The sequence below is a fragment of the Rhizopus microsporus genome (genome assembly GCF_002708625.1).
Source record: "Rhizopus microsporus ATCC 52813 unplaced genomic scaffold scaffold_12, whole genome shotgun sequence".
NCBI classification, from domain to species: domain Eukaryota; kingdom Fungi; phylum Mucoromycota; class Mucoromycetes; order Mucorales; family Rhizopodaceae; genus Rhizopus; species Rhizopus microsporus.
In genome coordinates this window covers 239930-265967 of record NW_019671927.1, presented here as the reverse complement: position 1 = coordinate 265967, position 26038 = coordinate 239930, and the positions used below count along the sequence as shown (strand labels likewise).

The following is a 26038-nucleotide window of genomic DNA, read 5'->3' as shown; positions in this document are numbered from 1 at the left end:
AAAAAGAGATCGTGTGAGAACGGTTATTTATATACATCTTTATTTTATGCTAATTGCTTTTTATATACACAAACATTTATTCATGCATACAACCATTTATGTGCCCTGGATAATCACTGGCCGAATAGAGTAATCCATTTCGCCGATTTTTTTAACAAATCAGCTGTATTATTTACTTTCTCAGGCTGTCATACAAACACAAAAAAGGGTAATATATAAACTTCTTCAGGGATTTTGTGGGGAAAAAAAATTGGTTGTTTGCGACAATAATAGTTTTTAAAATCGGCCCGAAGAATACCGGTATGCAGAGCCGCGGATGAAGTCAGAGAGCAAAGGTATAAGCGTAGCTCGTCCATTGAGAGTTTAGGCCATGGACTAACACTTGAGATAGAGGATGAACTGACGGGTATCTATGTGTTGTCGAAAAGCAATATAATAGTGGAATGCCGGTGGCAGACGAAAAATACGATCCTGCAAAGCAGCAAGGCAAGATAAAGTGCTGGGATGACAGTATAATCTAATTGGCTGGATGATATAATCGCCACGTTTTTCTCTCAGTGCGACTACTTTAGAGAGACAAATGGATGATCACATTCATTTTGGTTATAGGACAGTAAAGAAGTTAATCCTGTAAAGAACTGAAGCACGCATGAAAGTACTCAAATTTTGCTGAAGCTGAGGGGATTAAAATGGAGAAACTGTCAAATACATCATGTAGCAGTTCACAAAGTGTGAGCTAGTCGGCACTATGGCTCGCAAGAGAGGCTTCTTCCTGAAAATTATATCAGAAAGTAACAGCTTCTTACTTTGATAATCAAGGAATAACTTTGAAAACTTGAGTTTTTTATTGTGATATTGCAGTAGTCTTTATTAATTAACCAAAAAGACGATTATATATTTTATCCTTCACTGTGATTGCTCGATAGTCTACGGCAATTCTGTCAAATACGGATAATGCAGTCTACTTGCTTTATCAAATTGGTAAACGACTTGTTCTGGTCGATCAATGACTTTATTTAATAAAGCAAACAATTTCAAAAGTCTTGTAACAGATAGGCTATCTACTTTTATTTTATTCTATAATACAATTAGGCAAGGTTTTTCAAAACAGCTTCAGTCACGTCGTTCGTGGAATTCTTTCCACCCAAGTCAGGAGTGAGCACAGATCCATCTGCCAAAACAGCATCGACAGCATCATAGATTTTGAGTGCTTGTGTAGTGTGGCCCATATGTTCAAGAAGCATACCAGCAGATCGAATGGCAGCAATAGGATTAGCAATACCCTTTCCAGCAATATCAGGAGCAGATCCATGCACAGGTTCACCCATGACAAAACTATCACCAACATTGGCAGAAGGGACGACACCAAGAGAGCCTACTAATGCAGCGGCACCGTCAGAAAGAATATCGCCATACAAGTTGGGAGCTACAACGACATCAAATGCCTCAGGTTCACGGAACATACGGTAGACCATAGAGTCCACGAGCTGTTCTTCCATATCAACATCATCGTATTCCTTGTTGGCGGTCTTAACACCACGAACCACCTCACGCCATAAGCCATCAGTGATACTTAGCACATTGGATTTGTGTACAATTGTTACACGAGGGTTTTTCTAACACACTCTTTTAGAAACATATCCAAAAAATAAAATAGTGTAAGTCACTTACCTTCCAGAAACGCTTTTCGATAGGGATTTGCTCACGAAGTTGTTGACGAGTTAAGGCCATGTTGAACGCCATCTTACCGGCGCGTTGTGAGGCAAATTCAGTAATTCTGCGATCAGCATAAGCCACTCTTAAACCTGTCTTGGGATCGACTTCCTCACGTTCAGACTTAATATACTAAAAAAAGAAAAGAAAAGAATCAGCCTTGATCAATCAATATCTATACACAATGTGACACTTACCAAGCATTCTGTGTTTTCACGGATGATAAGCATATCTAGTAGCTTTTGGTTAGGAAAAGCAGGTGAGTTGACAGACTTGACAGGTCGAACATTAGCATATAAATCCAGATGCTTGCGAAGTGCAACAATAGGTGAAGAGTAGCCAGCTACTTTGTGAGAAGGAGAGCTGTTCTTTGATTCAATATACTTTTTCTATATACGTGTACATGTCTGTTTACCTTACAGCACCAAAAAGAGCACCTTGACACTCATTCTTGAGTACTTCAATAGTCTCTTGTGGGAGGGATGTGCCTGTCTTTTGGAAAAGCTCAAATCCAGCGTCAAGGTTTACAAACTCAAATTTAGGCCCAGAGTTTAAGGATTCGAGTACTCGACGAGCAGCCTATGATAAAAGGATCTGAGCAAAAGAAAATACAGCGGTTAAACGAGTCTAACAACTTACAGGAATAACTACACAATTGATGAAAAGTAAGGAGATAAGTCTTCCTTCTCCTTATATTTATTTGACTCCTTACCTTCTCTACCAATACCGTCAGCAGGAATTAAGCCAATCCTTAGTGTTGACTGAGCAGAAGTAGCAAATTGACGACGAATGATGTTTGTAGCCATATTGAATGAATATATATAAAAGACTAGAGGAAAAAAAAAAAAAACAAGAAAAGACAAGTAGCTACTTTTATACATGTCTCTCTATGCAGTTTGAAAACCCCGTCACTGAGATGAGATGATCGCAACCAAATATAGTAATATTTATCTGATGAAAAAAAAGAAGATATATGCACATAAAGTTGCTTTTATTATTATTATTATATATTATTGTTACTACTACAATTGTGTAAAATAGTAGTAAATTTGTTATGCACTGTGTTGTATATATGTTTATATGATTGCTGTTGCTGTTGTTGTATGTGTGCTTCAACTCGTGGTTTTTTTTACATCATGGCACATCCACACCCATTAACTGGTTCAACAAAGGGATCTGGGTGTTTATTTCCCCAAATTGAAGGAATCATCAAGTCAGTGGTTGATTGACAAAAGTCAATTAAACTAAAATTTCAATCAGTTAATTCATGCTTAATATAAAGATGAAGGGAGGAGTCTTTACGATTTACTTGCTTCAGATACTGGAACTCTCGGAAGGTCAAGTTGTTGCTTTAATTGTACATTAAGTTCAAGAAGCTTTTTCAATTTTGCTTCTGACACTGAATGAGTAGTCATTTTATTTCTTGTTAAAAAAGAGAAAAAGAAAAAGAAATAAAAAAATTAAAGGAGTTGTTGCTTTTTACGCAGAAAATTATATAGTTTTGACCCACACTCTTCTCCAATAATCTTTGATATTTCTTTTTGATTCATGCTTGCTAGTTCTTCAAGGTTATTTACCTTGCTGATGATCGCCTTGTAATTCTTCGAATTGACGCCCGGCATACTTCTTAAAACATCCTAATATAAACAAGTTTATATATGAGATTAATATAAGTATGCTTTTCTTACTTGAGGAGTCATATTATACACCGTCTCCCCGTCTTCTCCTTCTTCTGCACCTATACTCGCTGCTTTCTCCATATTAGGTTCTTCTTGATTGCTCTAAGTTTAAAAATTAGTATTGTCATTATTGTATGTCGTTTATACCTTTAAGTCTTCAAATATCGTTGCTGTTTCATGCGGACTGGGTGACCAAATGATCCTTAATTTTGGAAAGGCCAATGTTAGCACAACAAGCTTGGAAGATATATCTTGCAATCGAATACTTTCACGAAGGTCAGATACGCCCTATTTAGAGTGAGCATAAAGTGGGTGAGCAAAGACGAGGGATGTTTACTTGTAACGAAAATGACTTGTTTTCATCAAACTCAATCAATAAAACAGGTGTTTTGTAATACATAGACATATTCTCACATTGTGTATACCTAATATAGTAGTCAGCCTCTTCATACCAATCTTCTTTTTTTCTTGTCTCCTTACAGTCTTCCCGAGTTTAAGGATTGAATAAGATCTGATATCGATTTACGTTCCACACAGATATCAGGGCTTAGGACGAAATCACCCACTTGCAGTGTACATGGTTCGATCTTTATACCTCGTGCATAGAGTATGGGTGGTAACACATTTCGAAACTCACGCATATCTACAATGATCACCTTTGGCCCTGTCGCCACTTTGACCTGTCCACCAGCAATTCTGGTGCTAGGACGAATCACTTCGATCTCTCTTTCTTTACGTTTTTCAGGTAATGGAATGGCCATCACCTTGAAAATAGGCTGAGTATATCTGGCCAATTATATATGTATTACTTACTGATTTCTCATGAATTAGTTTTTCAAATGATTCCTTTTCTTTCTTGATCAAAGAAAGATAATTCTGTTCTTCAACAGAGTTTTCATAAAGCATAAAGTAAACACGGACATCTATTGTCGGATGTTTGGCTCGATATACTTCAACCTGTCGAACAAAGGCCGGATTAGGATCAAACATGATAATGAACCTTGGTTGGGTATCTTCTAGTATCTGTTCGTGAAGGTCGTCATCATAGGATTGAATGGTAATGATTGAATTTTTGGGTATTTCTTCAAAAGTTGGAAGAATGTCATCGCTTGTGTCATCTATTCTAAAGTTCATCTGACTCATTTCTCCTTCTTCTTCTTCAATCTCTTCCTTTTCTTCTTCATCGTCCAGTCTAGAAAAAAAAAAAAGCAGTTAGAGTCTAACAATGGATTGTTGTAATAATATTTACATGGAAGTCACCTGTATGACATCGTTACTGAAGGTATCTGCCAAAGAAGTGCCCTCTCTTCCGGGACCAGCTGCCGCAGTAGATCCTCCTCTGACCCTTCTACGTTTATTAGGAGGCGGTCTTCCTCTGGTTATATTCGTAGATTGTGGTGTTGTATTCTGTCGAGTGGATGCAGCGACTTGCATCTGATGTATGGTTGATCTCCACTTGAAGAAGCGATGAGCTAAACTCTTTAAAAAGGATGGAGCTTGATCATTCAAACGAGTGATGTATTCTTGCAGCTGACGACACGTTCGTCTTTCTGATACCATGATTAACACAGCAGCTCCTTCGCCACGGTTGAGTCCTAATGACTCATGTTCTATTTCACGTAAAATTGAGTTTAGTAAATTCCACTTTGGCTGTTCCTCAAGTACGAGCTTTATATGTGACGGTAGTTCTGGGTCCTCGGCTGAAGCTGGCGTTTCGTCATATTCAGGATCACCCTTTTTAAGATAGACTCGCTTTCTGGCTTCCTTTTTGAAGGAGGGATTATCATCAATAACAGAAAAAAGATAAAAAGTATACAACTTACAGCTACAGCTCGATTACCAGCATCCGTAAATAGCCATTGAGACTGTCGTGTCTGCCTTATGTCATTAGGTGCATTAGCAGCAATGACAGTTTCCATAAAACTATAGAATGTGACACAATCATAAGCTGTCAGGTATCCCAATAACTGTCTCAGAATTTTCAAATCATCCACAAGTTGCTTTGACGCTGGTGATAATCTATGCCACATAGGGTCCAATTGTCTTCTGACAATGACATCAAAAGATTTAAAAAATGAGTTTTCAATCGTAAACTCGCCTACGTCCACATGAGGATTCGTTCTACGTAATTCAGCCAAGGTCGCTTCCATACACTCGACCAAACACTGCTGTATTGTGTCCATTGCTTCTGTCATTGGCTGCCTTAGCTCAATAACATTACCGTCTACTTTAGATAAGTTCTCAGAGACAGTCAATTGAAATCGAGGCCACAAATGCACTTTGCGTAAAAAGAGAGCCTTCATCGTGTTTTGTAAAGGAGCGAATCCAGTAACAAATGATTCTGGTCTGTCCGAGAATGCCTTTATAAACCCTTGTTCATTTTCTTCTCGAAAGATGCGCAAAATGAGCTGGATCATGGAATCAGGCTTTACACTGTGTAGTATAAAGTAAAAATCTCATCATGACCCTTATAACAAATATCATTCTTACGTGTGTGCATTGCAGACGATGATGCCGCTTATTAAAGAAGTTGGGATTCTTTTCAATAGCATATCTACAGCTAGAATTCTCGATGTCACTGAAAATATACCACTTTGACGATACATCAGGCCTCTAAATACATAAGATGTGATAAATAGGATAATAAACAACACATCAGAAAACTGTCTTACCTTTGCTCTGCGCTCGTGTTATATTCAATATGCTTAATTGTTTGCTCATATGGAACACCTTTTGCAACCAACTGTCTTTGAATCAACTCGTGTTCGTCTTGAGATATATTTACGACCAACACAAAGTGGTTTCCTCCAGTGTAGATCTGAATAAGATTGCATAGTATTTCAAATAAACCTAATCCCGGTGACATGATCAGTAAACCGTCTTCTGAGACGATTTCTGTCAAGATCTGTCTCTGAAATTCCAACATTGTAAAAGTATGCAAAATGAGACAGAAAAGAAAGAGTTTCGACTGCGCACGCGTAAAATGATTCATTGATTAATGCTTCTTCAACGCTTCGTCCAATAAAAAGTCACAGAGTACTTTGTCCAATGAAATGGCGGGCTCAAGAACTTCTCGCTGCTGTGTGTTCATAAACGTTAATTTTCGAAAAATATGATAATTTGCTAAGCAGTACACTGTTATTATTCAGAAAAAGTACCTGTCACTGGTATGTTTTACCCTGCCCTCATTGAAATTCCTCTACGGCTTCAATATTCCGAGCAATAGGATAATAGCAGTGGATATTCATAAATTGGATTATGGTGTATTAAAAGGCCATTTAAAGAGTTGTACTTTAGTCCTTCAATAAAAATGATTTTTTTTATCACGTTTTGTAATTAGCTTTTATTGTAAATGCGGAGGGATAACCAAAGTGTAATAATAATCACTCCTTCGCGTCGATCAACCTAAATCAAATAGTTCATGTAGTCATGTTAGCTAATTAGAACGATAATTGAACTTAAAATGGCTGCGTGGTTTAGGTTAAATGACTCACCCTCCAAACATACAAGTAATAAGAGAATAGGTGATATTTGCTTGTTTATATCATGTTTATCTTTTTAATTTAACCTTTTTTGTTTAATCCAATCTCTCTCCTTTTTTCCACACTTTACATCATCTCCAATCAGCAAAAGCGCTTAATGATGAGGGGGCATCACTCTCAATTTCAAGGGTATTTATTTTGATATGCATCTACCATTTGTTACACCAAATGGCAATTCCCGGAAGCGTCTCAAAGTGAATCTTTTTCCCGTCCCCACCAAAAGATCTATTTAAGAGGATCTTGACAGAACCATCTTTTTTTTTTTTTTCATAATTCTCTCTTGTCTAATTTAACGCGTATTACCATGGTTACTACTGAAAAAATCACTTGTCTCTTGAACTGGAAGGCTACTCCCTACCACTTGCCTTTGTTCTTGGCTCAACAGCTTGGTTACTTTGCTGATGAAGGCATCAAGGTAGCAATTCTCGAACCTAGCGATCCCTCGGATGTCACGGAAATCATTGGCTCGGGTAAAGTCGATCTTGGTCTAAAGGCTATGATTCATACGATGGCTGGCAAGGCTAGAGGCTACGATATCAAGTCAATTGGTACGCTCTTGGACGAACCCTTCACGGGTGTGATTCACTTGAGCCACAAGAGCGGCATCACGAACGATTTCCAGTCTCTTCGTGGCAAACGTATTGGCTATGTAGGCGAATTTGGCAAGATCCAATTAGATGAATTGACGCGTCACTTTGGTATGACGCCTCAAGATTATCAAGCAATCCGTGTAGGCATGAACGTGACAGATGCCATTATCCGTGGTGATATTGATGCTGGTATTGGTATTGAAAATGTTCAGCAAGTCGAACTCGAAGAATGGTCCGTTCAACAAGGAAGGTCTCGTGATGATGTCCAAATGCTCCGTATTGATGAGCTTGCTGAATTAGGCTGCTGCTGCTTCTGCTCGGTAATTCGCTTTTTTTTTCTTTTCTTTTTCCTCGATAGAAATGTGCTTATCTAACTCTAAAAATAGATTCTTTATATTGGTAATGAAGAGTTCATCAAGAACAATCCTGAAAAGGTTCGCAAGTACCTCCGTGCCATCAAGCGTGCTACAGACTACATGATCGAGAACCCAGCTGATGCCTACAGCAAATATGTCAAGATCAAGCCTCACTTGGACACCGATCTCCATCGTAAGATCTTCCAACGTTCCTTCCGCTACTTCTCTCGCGACTTGAAGAATGTCCAACGCGACTGGAACAAGGTTACGGCTTATTGCAAGCGTCTGAACATCGTCGATGCTGAATTTGAACAGAACCAGACTAACGAGTTCTTGACTTGGCCCCTTCTTCCTGAATCGCAGCCTGGTGTCGAGCCTACTACTGTTGAAACAGGCGTTGTTGAAGGTGGGTGCACTCGCTGCTTACACAGTAGCATTGCTCCTCCAAAGATATTTGCTTAAGAGGTAACTCGAAATATGATATGAATCGCGCACATGTTTTACTAATTTCACATCATTTCATAACCTCCTTTTTTTAACATAAAAAAAGAGAGCAGTACAGTAGGGTCGACACTAGGGGAGCTCATTGTAATTGTCTTTTTTGATTTACGAAAAAGATTTACTTTGTGGCTGAGAACTTGAAACTCTCATTACCTGATCAGGTTAGCACCTGCGAAGGGAAGTTGTCGACCTCTTTCTCTATGTTTTTCTATGGATGAAAGCTTTTAAATAAAAAATTTTTTTTTTAAAAAGTATTATTTCTTTTTTTTCAATTGTTTCTTGTAACAATATCCATTGCAATCTGTTTGATTTGCAGCATTCGTGATTTGATTTGAGGTCAATTCGTAAAGCGTCACCATCCTGTCCAGCTTTGGGGCAACAACGAAGTCAAACCGGAAGGTAAGTGATCTGACGGCTTTGGATTAAAATACCTCCCACAGAAGGAGGTCGGAAACGCCCTGAACGAAACAGATCATACTCATTTTTACGCCCTGAATGATCGTCTATCGTAAGATCACCTAGGGATACAGCCATCGCTTTCGTCTTCAATGTCACAGCACGGATGGCACGTGTTGATCAAAGAGTACATCCCCCTTATAGGCCTTTCCTTAATCCAGTAGAAGAGTGCCTTTCCAAATCAAAACTATGTTAAAACACAAGTCTGATTTAACTAGTGTTGCGTTTATTAAGCATATTTCTGAGTACTGCGTTGACCAAACATTGAAAATAGACTTGCATGAAGTATGGCTTGTGCGTGACGGCTTTTCATATCAGTTCTAATTAAAAAATAAAGTGCCTTGCCTTTTTTGATTAATCATTTCGACAAGCCATGGCAAAAGAACGATCAGCAATCAGTAAAAGTATGAAGAAAAGAGTCTCCGGCACCCATGTGTCTGGTCTCTCTACATCAAAATCAGCCAAGAAAAAGGAATCTGGCTTAAAGTTTGGACAGTTATCCAGGAAGCAGAAACAAGACTTGCAAGATTATGGTGAACTTGTACCCAAAGATTTTGAGGAAGAAGAAGAAGAAGAAGGAAAGACCGCCAAGTAAGCTCATGAGTTTTTTTGCTTGTAGAACTTGGAAAATGACCCTTTTATTTCAATTTAGACGAAGACGTGTTGTAACAGAAGAGGAACTTGATAAAGAATTGGAGGAGGAAAAAAGGATCCGTGAGACACAGTTTGAAAGTGAAGAAGAGGAGACAGGCGACGAAGAAGAGGATGGCTACAAGAAGCCTTCTGCGTATTCTTTGCTTATTGGATCATTGAAAAAGACGTCAAAACAAAAGGACTTCTATAAAAAGATTCAACTTGAAGAGGAAGGATTTGATAATGAAAAAGAACAATTGGCTCTTCAAGAAGAAGAAGAAGAGGAAGAAATGGATGAAGATGATATGCTGGATGACGAAGATGTTGATGATGAAGACATTGATGACGAGGATATTGCTGATGAAGAAGACGAGGATGAAGAGGAAAACGATGTAAAAGACGAAGATGAAGGTAAACAGATGACAAGACGATACAAGGTATCATAAATTAACTGCTGCTTAATAAAAAAGAAGTGGATGCAGATGCTCCAGATGCATATGAAGAAGAAGAAATTATATATGCTGGAAGTGGTGCAGAAGAGGAAGAAGACGATGATGCGCTTGCTCAAGATATATACGAAGCCAAATATGCTGACCAGCAATCAGGTTTACTGGATGAAAAGATTGCAGTCGTAGAACAAAAGAAATGGGTTCCTCATGCATTTAAAGACGAACAGCTCAGCGACGTGGTAGCTTTGATGACTAATAATGAAAAGATATCCGTGGATGCACCCAAGATTGAGAATCTAGAAGACGTTAGAGTCAAAAAGCGTGTAGCAGGTGCATGGTCCAAAACAAACAAGTCTGTTAAAAAAGGTACGGACAGATCATTTAACTTGATGGCATAGTCTTATTTAAACTGAATAGGTCGTGCATTGTTTACGCCACTCCAAAACAGCTTATTTCATCAGATGAATCAGTATCGCGATATACTATATTGTAATCGTACATTAGATAATGCAAAGGAGATTAGAAATACTTATGTACTGCATGCCTTAAATCATATCACAAAGTAAGACAGAACCAAAAGAAAAAAGAAGACTAGATCCAATGACTTTTTTGTAGGACAAGAGACCGTGTTTTAAAGAATAATGCAAAACTTGTAAAAGCACAAAAGGAAGGCAATGATGTTGGGTAAAAACGTATATTGATACAAAAAAGATGATATTGATATTAACTGACCTTGTTTAGCGAATGCCGAGATCAAGGATTCACTCGACCCAAAGTGTTGATCTTGTTACCATTCAGAAATACGGTGGTTGATGTTGTAGATAGTTTTATTAAATTATCAGCCACAGAACAGCAGGAGAATAAGAATAGATTTTACGAGCAATACAACTTGAGAGAAGAAGAAGAACTTGATCCTACTAAACCCGTAGACTTTTTACAAAACTTTCAAGGCAATATTGACGATCACTTCCGCTTGGGTATAAAGTTTGCAAAGAAATCAATGAAACTATATGCCGATTTTTACAATGCTGATGTTATCATTGCCTCTCCCCTGGGTCTGAGAACATTGATCGGTGCTGAAGGGTAAGTGAAACCATATACAAGCATATAACCGTTAACATTGCTCTGTAGGGATAAAAAGAGAGATTTTGATTATCTGTCCTCGATTGAAGTTGTTATCTTGGATCAAACCAATCATTTCTTGATGCAAAATTGGGAGCATATTGAGCACATCTTCCAGCATATGAACTTAATACCTAAGGAAAGTCATGGATGTGATATTTCGAGAATCAAAAGCTGGTACTTGGATGGAAAGTAAGTTCTAGTCAATACTGTTTGAATACATAATTAATGCGCTGTAGAGCAAAATACTTTCGACAGACTATGTTGTTTGCAGACTTTTTGACGCCAGAATTTAATGCCTTATTTAACAAGCATTTTAAGAATGTGTCTGGAAAACTCAAGATAAAGCGAACGTATGAAGAGGGATCTATTCTGGACATTATCCCTCAAATACAACAGGTAACATTTATTAGAATGACACAGAAATGATGGTCTAACAGTATACTTTAGACATTTACACGTATAGAATCACCATCATTAAGCTCAATTCATGATGCACGCTATAAATACTTTATCGAAAAGGTAAGTTTATGATAAAGTAAGCATAAAGGGACGAATTGCTTATACGTATTTATAGACTCTACCAGCTCTTCGTAAATCAGCCATTATGCAATCACATACCCTTATCTTTATTCCTTCCTACTTTGACTTTGTTCGAGTACGAAATTATTTTGAAGATAACAGATATTCATATGAGGCGTGTTCAGAGTATGCTTCAGGACCACAAATTACTAGAGCAAGAGCACAATTCTTCCATGGCCGATGTGATTTTCTATTGTATACCGAAAGACTTCATTTCTTTAGAAGGTAAAGAATAAGAACAAGAAGTGAATGCATATTAACATTAAATCCACAGATACAATATTCGTGGTACTTTCCACATCGTCTTTTATGGACTCCCTGAAGATCCATTGTATTATACCGAAGTTGTGAACTTTTTGGCTTTAAAATTCAATGAAGCTAGTGCAGCTGAAGAAGCTACGTTTTCATGCACTGCTTTATTTTCCAAGTATGACTTTTTGAAATTAGAGCGCATTGTTGGCACAGAACGCGCAAAGAAGATGTGTACAGCACAAAAGAACGTATTTATGTTTTCATAAATAAAATCCCAATGTTCTCGAACTTGCTTATTTTTGGAAACGACAAATCCAGATATGGAAAGCGTTTCGTCTTTACAAAAGCATCAAGTGGAAATGATCACACGACAATACTCCAGCCAATGGATCATAAGATTACCCCTGTTACATTATAGATTGTATCAGCTGGTTTAGACGCTCAAACCAATGTTTCATTTAGCTCATAGAGGATATCAAAAGGCTTTATATGTCACATGACTGGGCATCGAACTTGTAATGCAAAGGATTTTCTCACCAGTCTCATGCAATTTGCTGCTTGATAACACCTTGGGCATTTGTGTTGAAAGGGATATATGCTTTCAACAGTAATGCTTGAGGCTGCCTTGGTCTTTTTTTAACCAATTGCTAACGTGACTTTCATTGCACCAATTGTTGCAAGCTTTGCACTTGTCTAAACCACCATTATAGTCAATCCGATCTCGTTTTTCATGCATACATTGGAAGAGAATAGTAATCCTGAGGTTGTAGCTACTATCATGGGTTATGACACGAGATGGTGCAAGATACTACTGGTTGTATTAAGGGGACTAATTTTCCCAAGATAAAATTTAGCGAAAGGAAGGAGTGCCCTCTAAGACTATACACTGTCAGATCAAACTTTAAGAAGCTCTTATTGTTAGACTTTAGAGATCTGATCCGCGGTTATTCAAATTATTTTTTATTTACGGCAAACAAAAAATCTTAGTCAGCCAATCATAATTCGGACAGTAAAGGGGGAAGATCCTATTTTATAAAAAAAAAAAACAATGTTTATAAAAGGATAATTAAAACGTTAAAGGATAAACAAAAGGGGAGGGGGGAATAGATATTGTCCCAGGATATAAGAGTAGCTTGTGTATCTGTGTACAATGATTGAACCTTTTTAAACATATTATTTTACGCTTTTTTTGGTGTCTTTTTTTTTCATTTTTCGTTTTTTTTCATTTTTTTGTTTTTTTTTTTAGTCTTTTTCCTCTTTTTTATAATGATGTAAATACATTAACCCAATCTTTTTCCTATTTTCTACTCTTGTCCTTTCTTTTTTGTTCAAGAAAAAGGGACAACAGAAAAAAAAGAGAAAAAGTATTATGAAGTGTACTTATGCACTCAGTAACACAGCAGTACTCGAAGCAGAAGACGTTGGAGCCGGACCAGCCGGTGAACCCGGAGCATCAGGAAGTGTAAAGTGTAGTAAAAATTGATCTTGGTCCATTTTCTTTAATTTTTTCACTTGGTTTTCTTCCATGTCTTCTTCTCCATCCCTTGATCGCTTTACTTCAGGTTCATGAGACAATAGGTTATTGGACTTTATACAATTTAATAATAATTGGGTATCATCTTGTTCTTGCTGTAATGTATTGGACGTATTGGAACTATTAGATGAAGCGCTTATTGTATCCAAAAGTAGAGTTTCACTTGTAGTGGATAATGTGTCCTTGTCAACTTGGTTAAACCATGACCAGTCGCAAGATGAAAGTATGTTACTATCAAGGCTGCTATTATTATCACTATTACTATCAACTGTAGTAGTAGTAGTAGTAGTAGTCGTAACATGATTATCAAGAGATTTATCCTCGGCAGTTTCGGTAGCATCGATTGTTGTATGTGTACACTTTATTTCCGTAGCATCCTCAGTATGGTTTAACGATCCTTGATGACTAATGAAATCATCCAATCCTTCAGCTAGCCAAGCATCTGGAGGTAATTCTAATAGAATTTGCTGTTGCCTACGTACATTATTCCATAATCTATGTAGGGTGCAACATTTATTATTTTTCATGAATTTAAGAAAATGTCTTTTTTTTTTTGTTATACCTAGTAGTCAGCAGTATTTTTCTTAATGGTACTTCATATCTAGAAGGCATAGGCGGGTATATCTTTATTTGACTAGCATCAGCTAAGCGTTTCATCAATAACTCTTTATTCGTTAAATCCATTTGTATATAAACGCAAAAAAAGGGGGAAAAAGAGAGAAAAACGAAAAAAAAGGGAAAAAAAGTGAAGAGAGAAATGGATTGAATTGCAGTCTTTTTACTTCAATCCGAATTTTTTTTAGACCAATGAAATTTAATTTTGGACGATTTTTATTTTAGACCTTTCAACATATGTTTTGAGAAGTTTTATGATTATTCCTCTTAGACTTTGAAGGGAAGACCTGTAAACAATACAAAGGATACTTGTTGTTTGTTCTGTGCACAAGAGTTTCTTTTAGAACAAGTGTAGTTACAGAGAGAACGCTATGCTTGTTTTTCTTCAGTATTGTTCAATACTTTAGCATTAGGACAATACTATACATTGAGATAATTACTATCAACATTACTTTTGCACTTTGGTTTTGCTATTCCCTGATTGGTTCATGATAAGAGTCATGGCTTTTGGTTGCGCTTTATTTTCCATTTTTCTAAAATGCTATTTTCAATTCTTTCTGAATCATAAATCAAAGAGGTCCAAGAGTCTCATCTATACTCTATCTTTCTCTTCTTTGCTCTAAACACAGATATATATATAACAACCAATAAATATCACGGAATTTGTTACTATATAATAGATATTAGAATGATCCCATTCTTTTAGCTATAAACATTGATACTTTGTCTGATGATGTTTACAAACACACTACGCAGAGCAATACCTCAGGTCGTCGTTCTTTCTTGTGCAAATTGCTCACTTGCAAAAAAAGAGCATGAAGCGAATAATTTTATCGGCGATTAAATTGCTTCTATTTTAATCCCTTTTTGTTCCGCAGTTCTTCTCTTTCATTTACATCATGTCTAATGAAGAGTTGATCAAGTACAGAGCTGATGTGATCTATTATAAGCCAGAGAGAGAGAGAGTAGTGGTAGCAATAAAAGGAGAAATTAACTCAGAAATGAATTGGATCTAAAGAGGAAAATGTCAATGCGTTACTTTATTGCATTTTACTAAAAATGACAAGTTGAAAGGTGTTACAATAATCCATGTGGCAAAAAAAAGTAAGATGTTGTTCATATATGATCAGTTTAGTACCTTCAAATTATCTTCAGTGACTTATAGCTGCTTGTGCCTTACACAGATCAGTCATCATGAATACCTTGTGTTTACTTAGACTTTATCTCTGGATTTGACATATTTGTGTGGTAGTACAAACAGGGGATAGGCGCAACCATGTCGGATGTTTACTTTGCGCATCGACATCCGATGTTGTGATCTAACCTCATTGTGCAATGATCACATTCATTGTGTAATTGATCTACAATGACAGATGTATATAGACTGATCTAAGCATGTCGATCTAGGAGGAGATATGTTATAATGCACAAGAAAAGAAAGTTAGCTACATTCTCCATGTATGATTACTTGATTAATCTGGGCTGCGGCATGAGAATGTGTTTAAATGATTAACAACTAGTCATTCATTGTCATCATTGTGGCACACACACAGAACGTATATCAGTACGATACACGTCGTATCAATAGTCAATTGACCCAAGTATCAATATCCAACATGGTCATTGAGTCAAACAATTAGAAAAAACGTATGCTGAAGCTGTAATTCCAAAATGATTGCTATAATTCAGAGAATTTCTGACGTTAGGTATCTTGCATCAAGCAAAAAAAGGGCCCCCTGTGATACTGTCCAATGCGGATCAGATCCGTAATTCTTGTTCAAGAAATCAACATGCTTTGCGCTTCAGGCCCCTTTTTTATACTATCAAAAGTGTATGATTTCACGCTTATTATTTCTGTAGATAAGGCATTATCCGTCTTAATTCAATGAAAAACCTCTGGGAAAGAGCTTATTCCAATAGTGATCCGCGATAATATTCCATATTTCAAAAGAGAAAATCTGACTATACTGATTCTTTGACTATATAAGCTCAGTGATAGCCCCTGACTGTAAATGTACGTAGACTTATATTCTACGTCTCTTATGCAATTGATTATTTGTGCAGAACCTCCTTTTTTTTATATTAAGGTTGAGCTTATTTTATATACCGCGTGGCCAGATCTTTCTAGTAACCCTTGTTCTTCTGTATTCTTTTTCTAAAGGGTTTCCTCAAATAGAAAAGCCATACAAGTATTATTCGATACAAATTGAAGCCCCCCTTTTTTTCCTGAATGTACTAAATTAACACCTTCCTTTCTTTACAATATCAATAAACGTCATCATTTTAATAAATCGCTTGTTCATGCAATTTTAATTGACGCAAATAAACACTTTAAATCTATTTTTACACAAAATAAAAAAGTATTCATTACAGTTGCCGGAATAGCTGCTACTGCTTTATAATGGCGCATATGAAATTCGCGTTGTTTTTTGTGTAAAATTTTTTATACCTTGAAAAATTGATGATGTCTAAACCATGTCAGCCTATGCATGTCATCTTTTTCAAGTTCATGTAGATCTAGTGATTATATACCTAAAGGTACTATATAATAGATTCCATAGATATAGCACACTTTAATAAGCCAAGAATACTATCTATACAATGCCTATAGGTTATTCTTCTCCCATATCATCAGGATTGATTACTCTAGTGTAAAGGTTTACTATCTCTTGTATAAGACATGTATTGCATATCTGTACTTGAGCATTCAAAAGGATACAATATGGCTTTTATGTAACGACTGCTCGCACTTTATGTTTCCCCACAGAAGAGAATGTATTTATCTTACTTGATTTGAGATTAAGACAACCTCTTGTGTGACGTGACCCTGTTCCAGAACAATTGCAGGGCATATATACCATAGTTACCTACACCAAGGACTTTTAACTCATATTTGTTACTGCCAATAAGAATAGCTTAAACATTAGACAGTGCTTCTTTTTTTTTTGGATATAGCAGAGGAAACACCATTCACTTTGTTATACTTTAGGACCAAAGGACACTAGAGCACATTCAAAGTAAACCGCACTAATATGATTCCATGTAATAAATGATTCAAACAAGAATGGGTTTTTCATGTAAAAAGTAATTTCTGTTCAATTAGAAACATTTATTTCCTTGTCATGATTGTCACATAAATGGTGGTTTAATATGTTTTAATCAATAACCCTCAGGCTGCTCATAAATTCACATATACTTCTTATTTTTAACTATAGTTATTTAAAGTTATTGTTTGTTATAAAAATATCTATTAGATAATTAATCATGAATGAGGGTAATTTCTCACCTTGCTGTGTATCAATATAAAATAAAGCTAATGAATAAATGAACTCCTTTTTTTTATGTATCACAAAATTAAGGAAATTGACAGTTGTCCTCTAAACAATAATTAACTTTAAAAAGGTTATAAATTAAAGACATTTTCGTTTCATTTCTTGCATATTCTTTATATTTTATTTTATTATGGATCATTCAGTGTCATCTTCATCATCAAGTCTCAGTCGTACATCCTCTTTCAATCAAATATTTTCAAGACGTAGGTCAAACACAGTGAGCGAATCGACACCAAAGAAAATGTCACTATCAAGGCAAAGATCCATATCAGAAATCATGAGCAGAGTCACTCGACTTTCTATCCGCACTCATTCTATAAATACACCTTGTCAACAAACCTATTCTTCTAAAGTGGATGATTATGGTATTCTCAGGACCATAGGCGCAGGTGCGACTGCCTCTGTTTATTCAGCCATCTATAAGCCAACACAGTCAATGATCGCCATCAAGACTGTTAATTTGGAAGACAACCATTTAGACGATTCAAGATTGGAAGCATTAAGAAAAGAGATTCAAATCATGAACCTATGCAAACACCCACATTTACTTCAAGTCTATCAAAGCTTTGTTCATAGTTCCCAATTGTATATTGTTACACCAATCATGTCAGCTGGTAAATGTCTTTTTTTTAAACAAACTCTCCCTTCTAATAATAATGATATAAAGGTTCTTGTCATGATATTCTTTTAAAAAACCGTTGCGTTGGTTTGAAAGAAAACATTGTCTCATGGTAAGCAGTGGGTTTCTTTCCGTGTACAAATATTGAACGGTTTCATAGTATTCTGAAACAAGTAGCACTAGGATTAGAATACCTTCATAGTAATGAATTGATTCACCGCGATGTCAAATCAGCCAATCTCTTGATCGACTGGGAGACGGGAACCGTCAAGCTGGCTGACTTTGGTGTCAGTAATCACTTATTCAATTTGGCAGACTTGCCTAAAAAGAATGAAACATTTTTATTACCCTTCCATGCACCTCAACATCAACATCCCAAGAAAGCACGCCGATCATTTGTGGGTACTCCATGCTGGATGGCACCAGAGATACTGCTGAACCATGACTATGATGCAAAAATAGACGTTTGGTCTCTTGGTATCACTGCTATCGAATTAGCCAAGGGTAGACCACCTTACTCAGAGTATGACCCGATCACGGTAAGTTTTAGGTAAATGTTTGAAGAATATATGGCCTTACATACTTATAGATATTCACGATGGTGATTGAAGATCCACCTCCAACCATCACTCATTGTGAGTACGAACCTTCTGCCTCCTTTAAGGATTTTGTCCAACACAGTCTCCAAAAGGATCCTAATCAACGCTGCTCGATTACTGAACTCCTCAGTCAATCATTCCTGAAGAAGGCTGCATCTCCTGAACTGCTAAGAAAGTATCTTGCACAACAGCCTGATCTGAACAGAAAAGGATACCATTCGAGTAAGAGCAGATCTAAAAGTGACTATAACGATGTTTGGGATGATGATGAATATGACGACTTGGGTGTCGAATCTACTTGGAACTTTGAAGATCATCCAACACTGAGACTTTCTACGGAACATTTGGAGTATGGCGTCAATTCTGTGACAGATTCGCCTATTACTCCATTAGATGAGTATAATGGTTTATTAACTGACAAACGCGTCCTCTAACAATAAAACAAAACGTCGTGATCCTGCTTTCACTTTTGTACATCTTCCATCTGGTGAACTTTAATCTGATGTGTCTATGTCCAAGAAAGAGGCTTAATAGGAGTGCTTTTGTTGTAATGAGAAATACCTTCAGATTGCCCCTTTGCGTAAATCCTTTACCACAGTTGGGGTATGTACACATGAATGGCTTCACAGGCCAATGGATAATCTCGTGTGTTCGTAAGTTTCCGAGTTGAGTGAATGCCTTATCGCAGCCTTCATATGAACACTAGGTAGATAAAGAAGTATTTGTATCTACAGAGCTTTTCTCTCTTTCATTATAAATCTTACTTGGTATGGTCGTTCTCCTGTATGCTTTCTTGCATGTGTCTAGTAAAAAGGACGATGTATTAGGAATTTATTATTGCCCTGTTACTTGTAGAGCCATTACCTTCAAGTTTCCATATTGTGAAAACGATTTACCACAGTCTGCATATGTGCATACCTGTTTACATACATATATGTGTATATGTTTCAAAAAGAAATGTTCATACACTTACATAGGGTTTATCTTGTCCTGTCTTTGAGCGTGCTGGTAAAGGTTCACTCGTATCATGCACTGTTCTATAAAGGAAACAAGTAAGAAATAATGGGTATCTCAACAATAACGATAAGAACCTTTGATGTGTTCGTAGTATACTGGGGCTATCAAAGCACTTTTTACAGTCCTTGCAGCTATATAATTTACGAGACATGGCTGGAGCATTGCTATTATTGTTATTATTATGATTATTATTGTTATCTGATACTACTGGATTGGTATAAATGGTTGACATTGCATGTAAACTATAGCTGCCTTGTTGTGAATAAGGCTGCTGTAGTTGTTGTTGTTGTTGCACTGATGACTGAAGCTGTTGTTGTTGTTGCTGTGATGGGAAATAAGGGCTTACTAAATCTGCTTTTGAATGTTGCATTTACTTTCTCTGCATATAAAAAGAAAAAAAACTAGGCGTAAATTTTTATTTTTAAAACATAATTGTATCTTTTAACTGCAAACGAGGTATTTTTCTATAGTCTCCCACTTTGCCAAGTTGCCACAAGTAAACATCCAAACCACCGGTATTCATCAGTCCATTAGATGCGTGAACAATATCCTCACAGGCAGCAACGCTGGCGGCTCTTAAGGCCGTAGTCACTTCTACAGACAGGTCGACATTCTTCTCAATCGTCTCCTTCCATTCGTCAGCTATTTCCATAACGCCCAGATGAATGAGCATCGTAGGTACCACATTATCAGCAAAGACAGTCAAACTGTCGATATTCGTAAAGTCAAAAAGATCAGGGACTTGATGTCTCAGCAAGAACCAGAGATGATACACCATGATTTGTGCCTTCTTGAACAGATAAACCTTATCGTCGCCAAATACATAATGATCGTGTAATGCAGGGAAAGCTCTGACCAAAGCTTCGACTAGATAGAGCGCATCCTTGGGTTGCTTTTTGGCATGATCCAAGATGAAATGAGCAAGACTCTTGTATCTGTGGTCTTGCAAGTACTTGCCAGTTGTGTTCAATGTCGAGGTGATGCCAACAGCCAATGGCTTCAGGGGTGTTGGCTGAGACATGGTAACAAAGTCCAATGTTTCGTGACGAACTTCCTTATCGATAGGGAACTGGAAGATTTCAGAAACCTTGAAGATATCAATCTCGCTAAATGTCTTTGCGTCCATAGGAATTCCACCAATATGCATAGCCATGACACCATAGCGGATCGTATCAAAAGCACTACAAATAAGGATTTAATAACCCTTGATTTCTCTCTCTCTTTCTCTTTTCAATTTACCCTCTACCAGCATATTTATGAAGTTCTAATCGATATCCACTACCAAAATTCAACAAATTAATGACGGAAATGAAATTGAGCTCTTCTTCCATAGTAGAAAACTTGAGAGGCAAGATAACTGATGAATCATAAGAAAGCTCGTCATACTGCTTCTTATCAAGCTCACTCAAAAAGCGGTCAATACCCTGCTTGGATATTTTGACTTTATCGCTTTTCTCTGTCAAAGCACGACACGATGTGCGTACGGCTTCAACAAAGTTTCCGGTTGGTAAGGTAGCGGTTTTATCAACAGCCTCCATGTTTGTATATACACTCAAAGAGAGAAAAAATATACTAAGTATTTATATTCAATAAGTTTGACAACCGCCGTTGATGTGTCTATGCGTCAACGTAAAAATAGTCACGTTATTACTGCGGTTGTGCCAGTCGGGCTTACACTTGTTCTCTCATATTAATGAATTTTATGATCTGTGCTGAGTTTTTGTAAATGTTTACTGTGAATGGTTGAAGGGACATGTAACACTTCATCGGTTACCGCAGTATGATAGCGCCGTTGAAGTTGCGATTAAAAGGCCATTGTTTCCTGTTTCACAAAAAAAAAGTTTGTATGTGTAGATGTTTTAAGCAGGAAGCTCGTGAAGCTGTAAGATTTATTGGTTACAATGAATAATGAATATCCATTACGCTGTATTATCAATAATTGAAGCATAATGGTCTTTTTCTAAATAAAAAATGATTTCTCCGTCTAATGTAGTTATGTCCTCATAGCCAGAAGCTTTGAAAAAAGTATGCTGGCATATAAAATGACTTTTTTTTAAAGACAACCCCTGGATTGGCCTTGAAGCAAGCCTTCGCCATAAAAAAAAGTCAAAGTTGGTCAACTCGAATTATATGGAAAGTGGTATAATGAAGACTTTATCCAATTGATATGGTTTTAATGCGATGCATTACGATTCTGGTTTAAAAGAGACAGAATATATCAATCCTCCTTCAATTGTGGAAAAGAGAGCTAAAGAGAGGCATACAGAGATAATGAATATCGGGGCTTTTCCTTAAATGAAAAAAGAAGGCGCGCGCGACAGTCACCATTCTTTCTTTCTTTTTTTTCTTTTCTTCTTTATTTATATATGCCTGCAGAAACAATGGAGGAAACTACCAAACAGACGGCAGAGAGACAGTTGGGAACGACGACATTTCCTTTAGCAAGAATAAAACGTCTTATCAAAGAAGATAAAGATATTTCACTCATCAGCACCGATGCCACTTTTTGTATTACTTATGCTGCTGTAAAATAATACAAATCCTACTGTTGAAAATATGACCACTGATTGTCATTTTAGGAATTGTTTATAGAATATCTTGTTTCTGAAGCACTTGATAAAGCTAAACAAGAAAAAAGAAAGAGTGTGTTTTATAAAGATTTGGGTATGGATCAGAAGAATCATTATTAAAAAAAAGTGTAAGACTAAAAAGAGAGAATTAAAGCCAAGGTCGTAAAGGATGTCGAGCCATTTGAATTCTTGGAAGATGTCATTCCAACCACAATGACTTTGAAAGCAGCCATAGAAAAGAGGAAACAGGTGTTGAATGAAGATACACCTGCAAAGAAACAAAAGACAGATCCAATTCAAGAAGAAGAAGACGAAGAAGAAGACGAAGAAGAAAATAAGATGGAAGAAGATATAGCGATGGAAGATAATGCAGAGCAGAAAGAATTGAAAAATTAATGTAGAAAAGATCAATGATGTGGTAATAGGCTTTCAGTAATATAATAACAATAATAATAATAAAAAACTAAAAAAAATCTATATATCCTTATTCCTCTCTAATAGCAAACATAGCTTATCTTGAGTGTTTAAAAGAACTTTCAATTCTTGAATTGAGAAGCATAGTTGACTCCCAATTCGACTTTGGATGTGGTAAAGACTGGTGGTATATTTGAATAAGCTATTTTTTTTTTCCCTTAGACTGTCGTAGTTTATTTTACACATACACACATAAAAAAAAGAAAAAGAGGAGAGGTGGACTATATACAATGAAATAAATAAAAATGTACAGAAAAAGAAAAAACTATAATGCATGCCCATAACTTGTTGCTTCACGGCTTCGAGTTATACGTCCCTCATCCTCTTGATGCCTTGTTCCAAATCGTTTTTGAAATTTGATTAGTTTGCGTGTAAGCATATCCATAATTTCCAGTGATGATCGATTATCGTCTTTTTCTGGTTCATGAAAGTCCAAATCATCATCGCGCTCAAGAGGTATGGTGCTTGCACTGCTTAACGAACATACATCATCATCCATTTTGCCATTTTGATCTGTATCCATTGTTTCTGTTGTTGTTTCAATAGCAGCAGTTGTAGTACTGGTAATAGTATCAGAAGCGCTGGCGCCTATGGATGATGTACTCTTGATATGATTTGGTTCTTTAGTAGCCATCTCAATCTGTATAGAGCTGATGTATTCAAGTATTTGAGCCGCACGGCGATTCATTTCATATATACTCATACGTGCATGAGGATGACGAGGCTTGGCGGGTGGAGATAAAGCACGCGATTCAGGTGTAAAGTATTCAAAGATAGCTGTGCCAATATTCGTTGTTGGATCCTCATGTTGGCTACTCGTCGGTGTTCCTTCATCCATAAGTGCTGGTGAACAATCTCTTGGCTGGGGGGTTGATGTACGTGATCTCGGTTTACCTCTTTTGCTTCCCTTCCCTCTTCCTCCTCCTGTCCTTCTTTCTGATGTTTTCAACTGTTTCTTCTTTGGTCTTGTTATTTTAGCAATAACTTCTGAATCTGATTCATCTACACTGTTTGTGAGCGTACTGTTTCTGTGTATACCGTCTCTACGTTACCTTGCTCCTTAATGGGTGGAAGTTCTTCATGAGGCACTTCTGTATCGTTTCCTTTCTTCTCTACAGGTGAAGGAGATCGTTGGCCAGACTCATACAGCTCAAGTGCGTTTCTCACTGCCAGAACATCCTCTAAAGACATGGATGCTTCTCTACTGTTTAGTGTCGTTCGCTTCTTGGGTGTCTTTTTATCGTGTCCAATTGAACTGTATTCACGCTTCGTTCTATAAGACAAGATTAGTACATGATACGCAATACGTATACATTCATTACTTACTTTCCACTAGGAAGTCTTGTTGCTAAATGATTCTCTGGTTTACATAATTCACAGTAGTAGTGATCAGGAATGTCTGGCTCTTCTAATCCCATACATTCACAATGCTGCCACACTTCACATTCATCACATTGTACCATCAAACCTACGCTATCTATAAAGATTATAAGTTTTCTAATGTTGTATTCAAGTAATAGGATACTATACGAGTTTTTCCGCATACACAGCGAGTGACTGAATCCGCTTCAGAGCTTTCTTCCTCTGAACTTGATTGAGATCTTCTCCTTTTCACTTGTCTTCTTTTTCTTCCTCTACTAGTTTTTTTATGAACTACTATTGTTGTTAGTATAAATTACAAGAATGTACTTGACTTACTCATATCAATAAATTGAATACTGTTGGCTACTGTGTTCTATAAAGCTGTGTATGTGTTGCGTGTTTTTTTTTTTTTTCTTTTTTCTTTTTCAGAAAAAAAAAAAGAGAGAAAGGACATTCTCTCTCTCTTTGTCTTTTTTTTTCCCTCTCTTTTTCCTATCTTTTTTCCACTGGAGAATGAAAAAGGGAGATTTTTTACAAACAGTCACATAAAACTGCATAATGGGTTTCACAGAACTTTCATTGGTATATTGTCATACCAATCGGTTGTTGTAGTGACAAGAGGTAGGTGACGGATAGGTTGGAGTGTTGATGTATAGTTTATTAAAATGAACATGATATGTGTCCTATTGCTTTGTTTCCCATTCGGCATATTTTGATGCTTGAGCCATTCTTTCCATAAACTCGGCTTTGGCACATGTATCCGTGTTGATTCTTGATAAGATTTGGTTTTCATGTGTTGCTATCGCTTGCCTTTTGGATTTATCAGTGTAAGCCGTCAATTTGACATCATATAATTTACAGTCTAGAGAAGGAAGTGCGGGTGACAGAAAGTAATAGCGTGGGTGCTCAAAGGTGTCATGAACCAGTTGAACGCCTGGTACATGAATAGGAGACTGAGGATCGCTTGGATTTTCAAACGTTGCTTCAACATAGATTGGCTGTTGCTTTAAAATAGGCTTATGCATTTGAACTAACCAAGAATAACTTTTTTTTTTGAAGCAACTGGTTATTGACCTTATTATTGTAAACTTACTGGGCACCTAATTGCTCATTTTTAGCATTGATGGCGAAACTTGCACTTAGATCCTCGAAATATTTTGACTTTTTAAAATGAGGTTCTTTTACTGACTTGTCAAATAGACAACCACAAGAAAAATTCATTGTCAAAGGGAGAAAAAAAAAAGAAAAAAAAAAAAAAAAACGCCACACTTACACAACATACATACACTTATTTATTGAGCCTCAGATAGAATCACTCTGATAAACTTGGTTACTTTCGGTCACCACTCGTTCCAACTCGGGAAAATTCGCTACATCTGCATCAGTAAACTATGTTGTTCATATTTAGCCTTCTTTTTATTTTCATTGTTATTTCATTATCTTACCTCCATAGCTGTACCATCGTCTGAGCCTACGGTATAAACTGTCGTCTTGGTGTGTTTGAAATTATGGCTGTGACCTTTTCCTGACACCTCATTCGTCGTGACTCCGTCAGTGGGTCTTGCTTGGGTTAAAGTGATGAATACAAGACAAATAAAGAAGACTGTGGCGAAATGTTTCATTTGATATAAAATAAAATGCAGGGAACAGAAAAAAGGACACATACAGTTTTATAAAAAAAGATATAAAATAAGGAGTAAAGTATAGGAGAGACGACTTAGATAAACTTCCAGAATCGACTCATGCGAGCAATAGTTTGTATCTTTTGAGCATTACTCAAATTTGGGTTTTCCAAGTCTCGAATATCTTCTAAAAATCTCGCCCGTGTGTTATTTCGACTGGGCAACGTTGAGGCATAGGCTCGTAATAAATGAACTTCACATAACAACAGTCCTTGGGTTTCACAGTCTGCTTGTAGCATACTTTCATCATTTGTCTTCATTTCTTGTCGCCATGCTTGAGATGCACTCATATGCCACTCACTTAGCTGCTGTGGTGGTGTCCTGATAATCAATTGTCTTTCGATTCGTCTTTTTTTTTT

At 36.8% G+C, this 26038-nt stretch overlaps 13 protein-coding genes across 13 annotated transcripts in view; 4 read left to right on the top strand and 9 right to left on the bottom strand.

Moving 5' to 3' along the window:
• Positions 1-1088: 1088 nt before the first annotated feature.
• RHIMIDRAFT_204825 (putative isocitrate dehydrogenase) lies at positions 1089-2519 on the bottom strand (the record flags this gene model as incomplete). Its single annotated transcript, XM_023606785.1, has 6 exons — positions 1089-1616; positions 1672-1845; positions 1911-2076; positions 2129-2292; positions 2353-2360; positions 2426-2519. The coding sequence occupies 6 exons, from the start codon at positions 2517-2519 to the stop codon at positions 1089-1091; spliced, it is 1134 nt and encodes a 377-aa protein (XP_023464620.1).
• Positions 2520-2842: 323 nt separating this feature from the next.
• On the bottom strand, positions 2843-3128 carry RHIMIDRAFT_204519 (guanine nucleotide-binding protein subunit gamma; the record flags this gene model as incomplete). The annotated part of the gene is made up of 2 exons (XM_023606765.1): positions 2843-2957; positions 3016-3128. The coding sequence occupies 2 exons, from the start codon at positions 3126-3128 to the stop codon at positions 2843-2845; spliced, it is 228 nt and encodes a 75-aa protein (XP_023464619.1).
• Positions 3129-3173: 45 nt separating this feature from the next.
• On the bottom strand, positions 3174-6318 carry RHIMIDRAFT_239055 (DNA repair endonuclease XPF; the record flags this gene model as incomplete). Its single annotated transcript, XM_023609095.1, has 10 exons — positions 3174-3350; positions 3402-3494; positions 3540-3680; positions 3730-3817; positions 3873-4156; positions 4206-4584; positions 4642-5156; positions 5216-5825; positions 5883-6005; positions 6065-6318. The coding sequence occupies 10 exons, from the start codon at positions 6316-6318 to the stop codon at positions 3174-3176; spliced, it is 2664 nt and encodes an 887-aa protein (XP_023464618.1).
• Positions 6319-7238: 920 nt separating this feature from the next.
• On the top strand, positions 7239-8342 carry RHIMIDRAFT_239054 (thiamine biosynthesis protein NMT-1; the record flags this gene model as incomplete). Its single annotated transcript, XM_023609094.1, has 2 exons — positions 7239-7844; positions 7911-8342. The coding sequence occupies 2 exons, from the start codon at positions 7239-7241 to the stop codon at positions 8340-8342; spliced, it is 1038 nt and encodes a 345-aa protein (XP_023464617.1).
• Positions 8343-9880: 1538 nt separating this feature from the next.
• RHIMIDRAFT_258182 (digestive organ expansion factor-like protein) lies at positions 9881-12153 on the top strand. Its single transcript, XM_023611328.1, has 9 exons — positions 9881-10285; positions 10337-10481; positions 10535-10603; positions 10661-11002; positions 11051-11233; positions 11281-11440; positions 11492-11563; positions 11619-11848; positions 11898-12153. Exons 1-9 carry the CDS (start codon positions 10168-10170, stop codon positions 12139-12141), a joined length of 1563 nt encoding a protein of 520 aa, XP_023464616.1. The 5' UTR covers positions 9881-10167; the 3' UTR covers positions 12142-12153.
• A 1102-nt stretch (positions 12154-13255) lies between these two features.
• Positions 13256-14093, bottom strand: RHIMIDRAFT_239052 (uncharacterized protein; the record flags this gene model as incomplete). Its single annotated transcript, XM_023609093.1, has 2 exons — positions 13256-13904; positions 13972-14093. The coding sequence occupies 2 exons, from the start codon at positions 14091-14093 to the stop codon at positions 13256-13258; spliced, it is 771 nt and encodes a 256-aa protein (XP_023464615.1).
• Positions 14094-17687: 3594 nt separating this feature from the next.
• On the top strand, positions 17688-18726 carry RHIMIDRAFT_183358 (Pkinase-domain-containing protein; the record flags this gene model as incomplete). Its single annotated transcript, XM_023605821.1, has 4 exons — positions 17688-17970; positions 18024-18087; positions 18136-18514; positions 18565-18726. Coding segments are annotated over 4 exons (888 nt in total), but the record flags the coding sequence as incomplete, so codon positions are not given.
• A 612-nt stretch (positions 18727-19338) lies between these two features.
• RHIMIDRAFT_258168 (uncharacterized protein) lies at positions 19339-19975 on the bottom strand. The gene is made up of 3 exons (XM_023611327.1): positions 19666-19975; positions 19439-19611; positions 19339-19377 (listed from the first exon to the last, which is right to left on the bottom strand). The coding sequence occupies exons 1-2, from the start codon at positions 19959-19961 to the stop codon at positions 19536-19538; spliced, it is 372 nt and encodes a 123-aa protein (XP_023464613.1). The 5' UTR covers positions 19962-19975; the 3' UTR covers positions 19339-19377; positions 19439-19535.
• Positions 19976-19985: 10 nt separating this feature from the next.
• On the bottom strand, positions 19986-21331 carry RHIMIDRAFT_314361 (uncharacterized protein). Its single transcript, XM_023614930.1, has 2 exons — positions 20831-21331; positions 19986-20772 (listed from the first exon to the last, which is right to left on the bottom strand). Exons 1-2 carry the CDS (start codon positions 21127-21129, stop codon positions 20013-20015), a joined length of 1059 nt encoding a protein of 352 aa, XP_023464612.1. The 5' UTR covers positions 21130-21331; the 3' UTR covers positions 19986-20012.
• Positions 21332-21922: 591 nt separating this feature from the next.
• RHIMIDRAFT_258166 (histone-fold-containing protein) lies at positions 21923-22619 on the top strand. The gene is made up of 3 exons (XM_023611326.1): positions 21923-22116; positions 22171-22255; positions 22316-22619. The coding sequence occupies exons 1-3, from the start codon at positions 21973-21975 to the stop codon at positions 22555-22557; spliced, it is 471 nt and encodes a 156-aa protein (XP_023464611.1). The 5' UTR covers positions 21923-21972; the 3' UTR covers positions 22558-22619.
• Positions 22614-24508, bottom strand: RHIMIDRAFT_27025 (uncharacterized protein). Its single transcript, XM_023612179.1, has 5 exons — positions 24334-24508; positions 24166-24288; positions 23962-24112; positions 23688-23908; positions 22614-23637 (listed from the first exon to the last, which is right to left on the bottom strand). Exons 1-5 carry the CDS (start codon positions 24335-24337, stop codon positions 22901-22903), a joined length of 1236 nt encoding a protein of 411 aa, XP_023464610.1. The 5' UTR covers positions 24338-24508; the 3' UTR covers positions 22614-22900.
• Positions 24401-25226, bottom strand: RHIMIDRAFT_258165 (uncharacterized protein). The gene is made up of 2 exons (XM_023611325.1): positions 25091-25226; positions 24401-25041 (listed from the first exon to the last, which is right to left on the bottom strand). The coding sequence occupies exons 1-2, from the start codon at positions 25216-25218 to the stop codon at positions 24681-24683; spliced, it is 489 nt and encodes a 162-aa protein (XP_023464609.1). The 5' UTR covers positions 25219-25226; the 3' UTR covers positions 24401-24680.
• A 32-nt stretch (positions 25227-25258) lies between these two features.
• Positions 25259-26038, bottom strand: part of RHIMIDRAFT_258163 (NCA2-domain-containing protein) — a 2780-nt gene continuing 2000 nt past the window's right edge. The window contains exons 7-8 of the mRNA XM_023611324.1: positions 25443-26027; positions 25259-25386 (exon numbers count right to left, since the gene is read on the bottom strand). Coding sequence (XP_023464608.1) covers positions 25715-26027 — 313 coding nt within the window. The 3' untranslated portion in view covers positions 25259-25386; positions 25443-25714. The remainder of the gene's footprint in view (positions 25387-25442; positions 26028-26038) is intronic.

Excerpts from the sequence above, each read along its gene's own strand:
- RHIMIDRAFT_258168 (XM_023611327.1), bottom strand. The coding sequence starts at position 19,961 with ATGCAACATTCAAAAGCAGATTTAGTAAGCCCTTATTTCCCATCACAG. Across the intron at positions 19,612-19,665 it reads ATACTACGAACACATCAAAG|AACAGTGCATGATACGAGTG; the intron begins GTTCTTATCGTT and ends TTTCCTTTATAG.
- RHIMIDRAFT_27025 (XM_023612179.1), bottom strand. Across the intron at positions 24,113-24,165 it reads CTGTGTATGCGGAAAAACTC|ATAGCGTAGGTTTGATGGTA; the intron begins GTATAGTATCCT and ends TAATCTTTATAG. Across the intron at positions 23,638-23,687 it reads TCCACCCATTAAGGAGCAAG|ATGAATCAGATTCAGAAGTT; the intron begins GTAACGTAGAGA and ends CAAACAGTGTAG.
- RHIMIDRAFT_258182 (XM_023611328.1), top strand. The coding sequence starts at position 10,168 with ATGACTAATAATGAAAAGATATCCGTGGATGCACCCAAGATTGAGAAT. Across the intron at positions 11,441-11,491 it reads TTATCCCTCAAATACAACAG|ACATTTACACGTATAGAATC; the intron begins GTAACATTTATT and ends AGTATACTTTAG. Across the intron at positions 11,849-11,897 it reads AGACTTCATTTCTTTAGAAG|ATACAATATTCGTGGTACTT; the intron begins GTAAAGAATAAG and ends TTAAATCCACAG.
- RHIMIDRAFT_258165 (XM_023611325.1), bottom strand. The coding sequence starts at position 25,218 with ATGAATTTTTCTTGTGGTTGTCTATTTGACAAGTCAGTAAAAGAACCT. Across the intron at positions 25,042-25,090 it reads AATGAGCAATTAGGTGCCCA|TTATTCTTGGTTAGTTCAAA; the intron begins GTAAGTTTACAA and ends CAAAAAAAAAAG.
- RHIMIDRAFT_258166 (XM_023611326.1), top strand. The coding sequence starts at position 21,973 with ATGGAGGAAACTACCAAACAGACGGCAGAGAGACAGTTGGGAACGACG. Across the intron at positions 22,117-22,170 it reads TTTGTATTACTTATGCTGCT|GAATTGTTTATAGAATATCT; the intron begins GTAAAATAATAC and ends TTGTCATTTTAG. Across the intron at positions 22,256-22,315 it reads TGTGTTTTATAAAGATTTGG|CCAAGGTCGTAAAGGATGTC; the intron begins GTATGGATCAGA and ends AGAGAATTAAAG.
- RHIMIDRAFT_314361 (XM_023614930.1), bottom strand. The coding sequence starts at position 21,129 with ATGGAGGCTGTTGATAAAACCGCTACCTTACCAACCGGAAACTTTGTT. Across the intron at positions 20,773-20,830 it reads CATAAATATGCTGGTAGAGG|TGCTTTTGATACGATCCGCT; the intron begins GTAAATTGAAAA and ends CCTTATTTGTAG.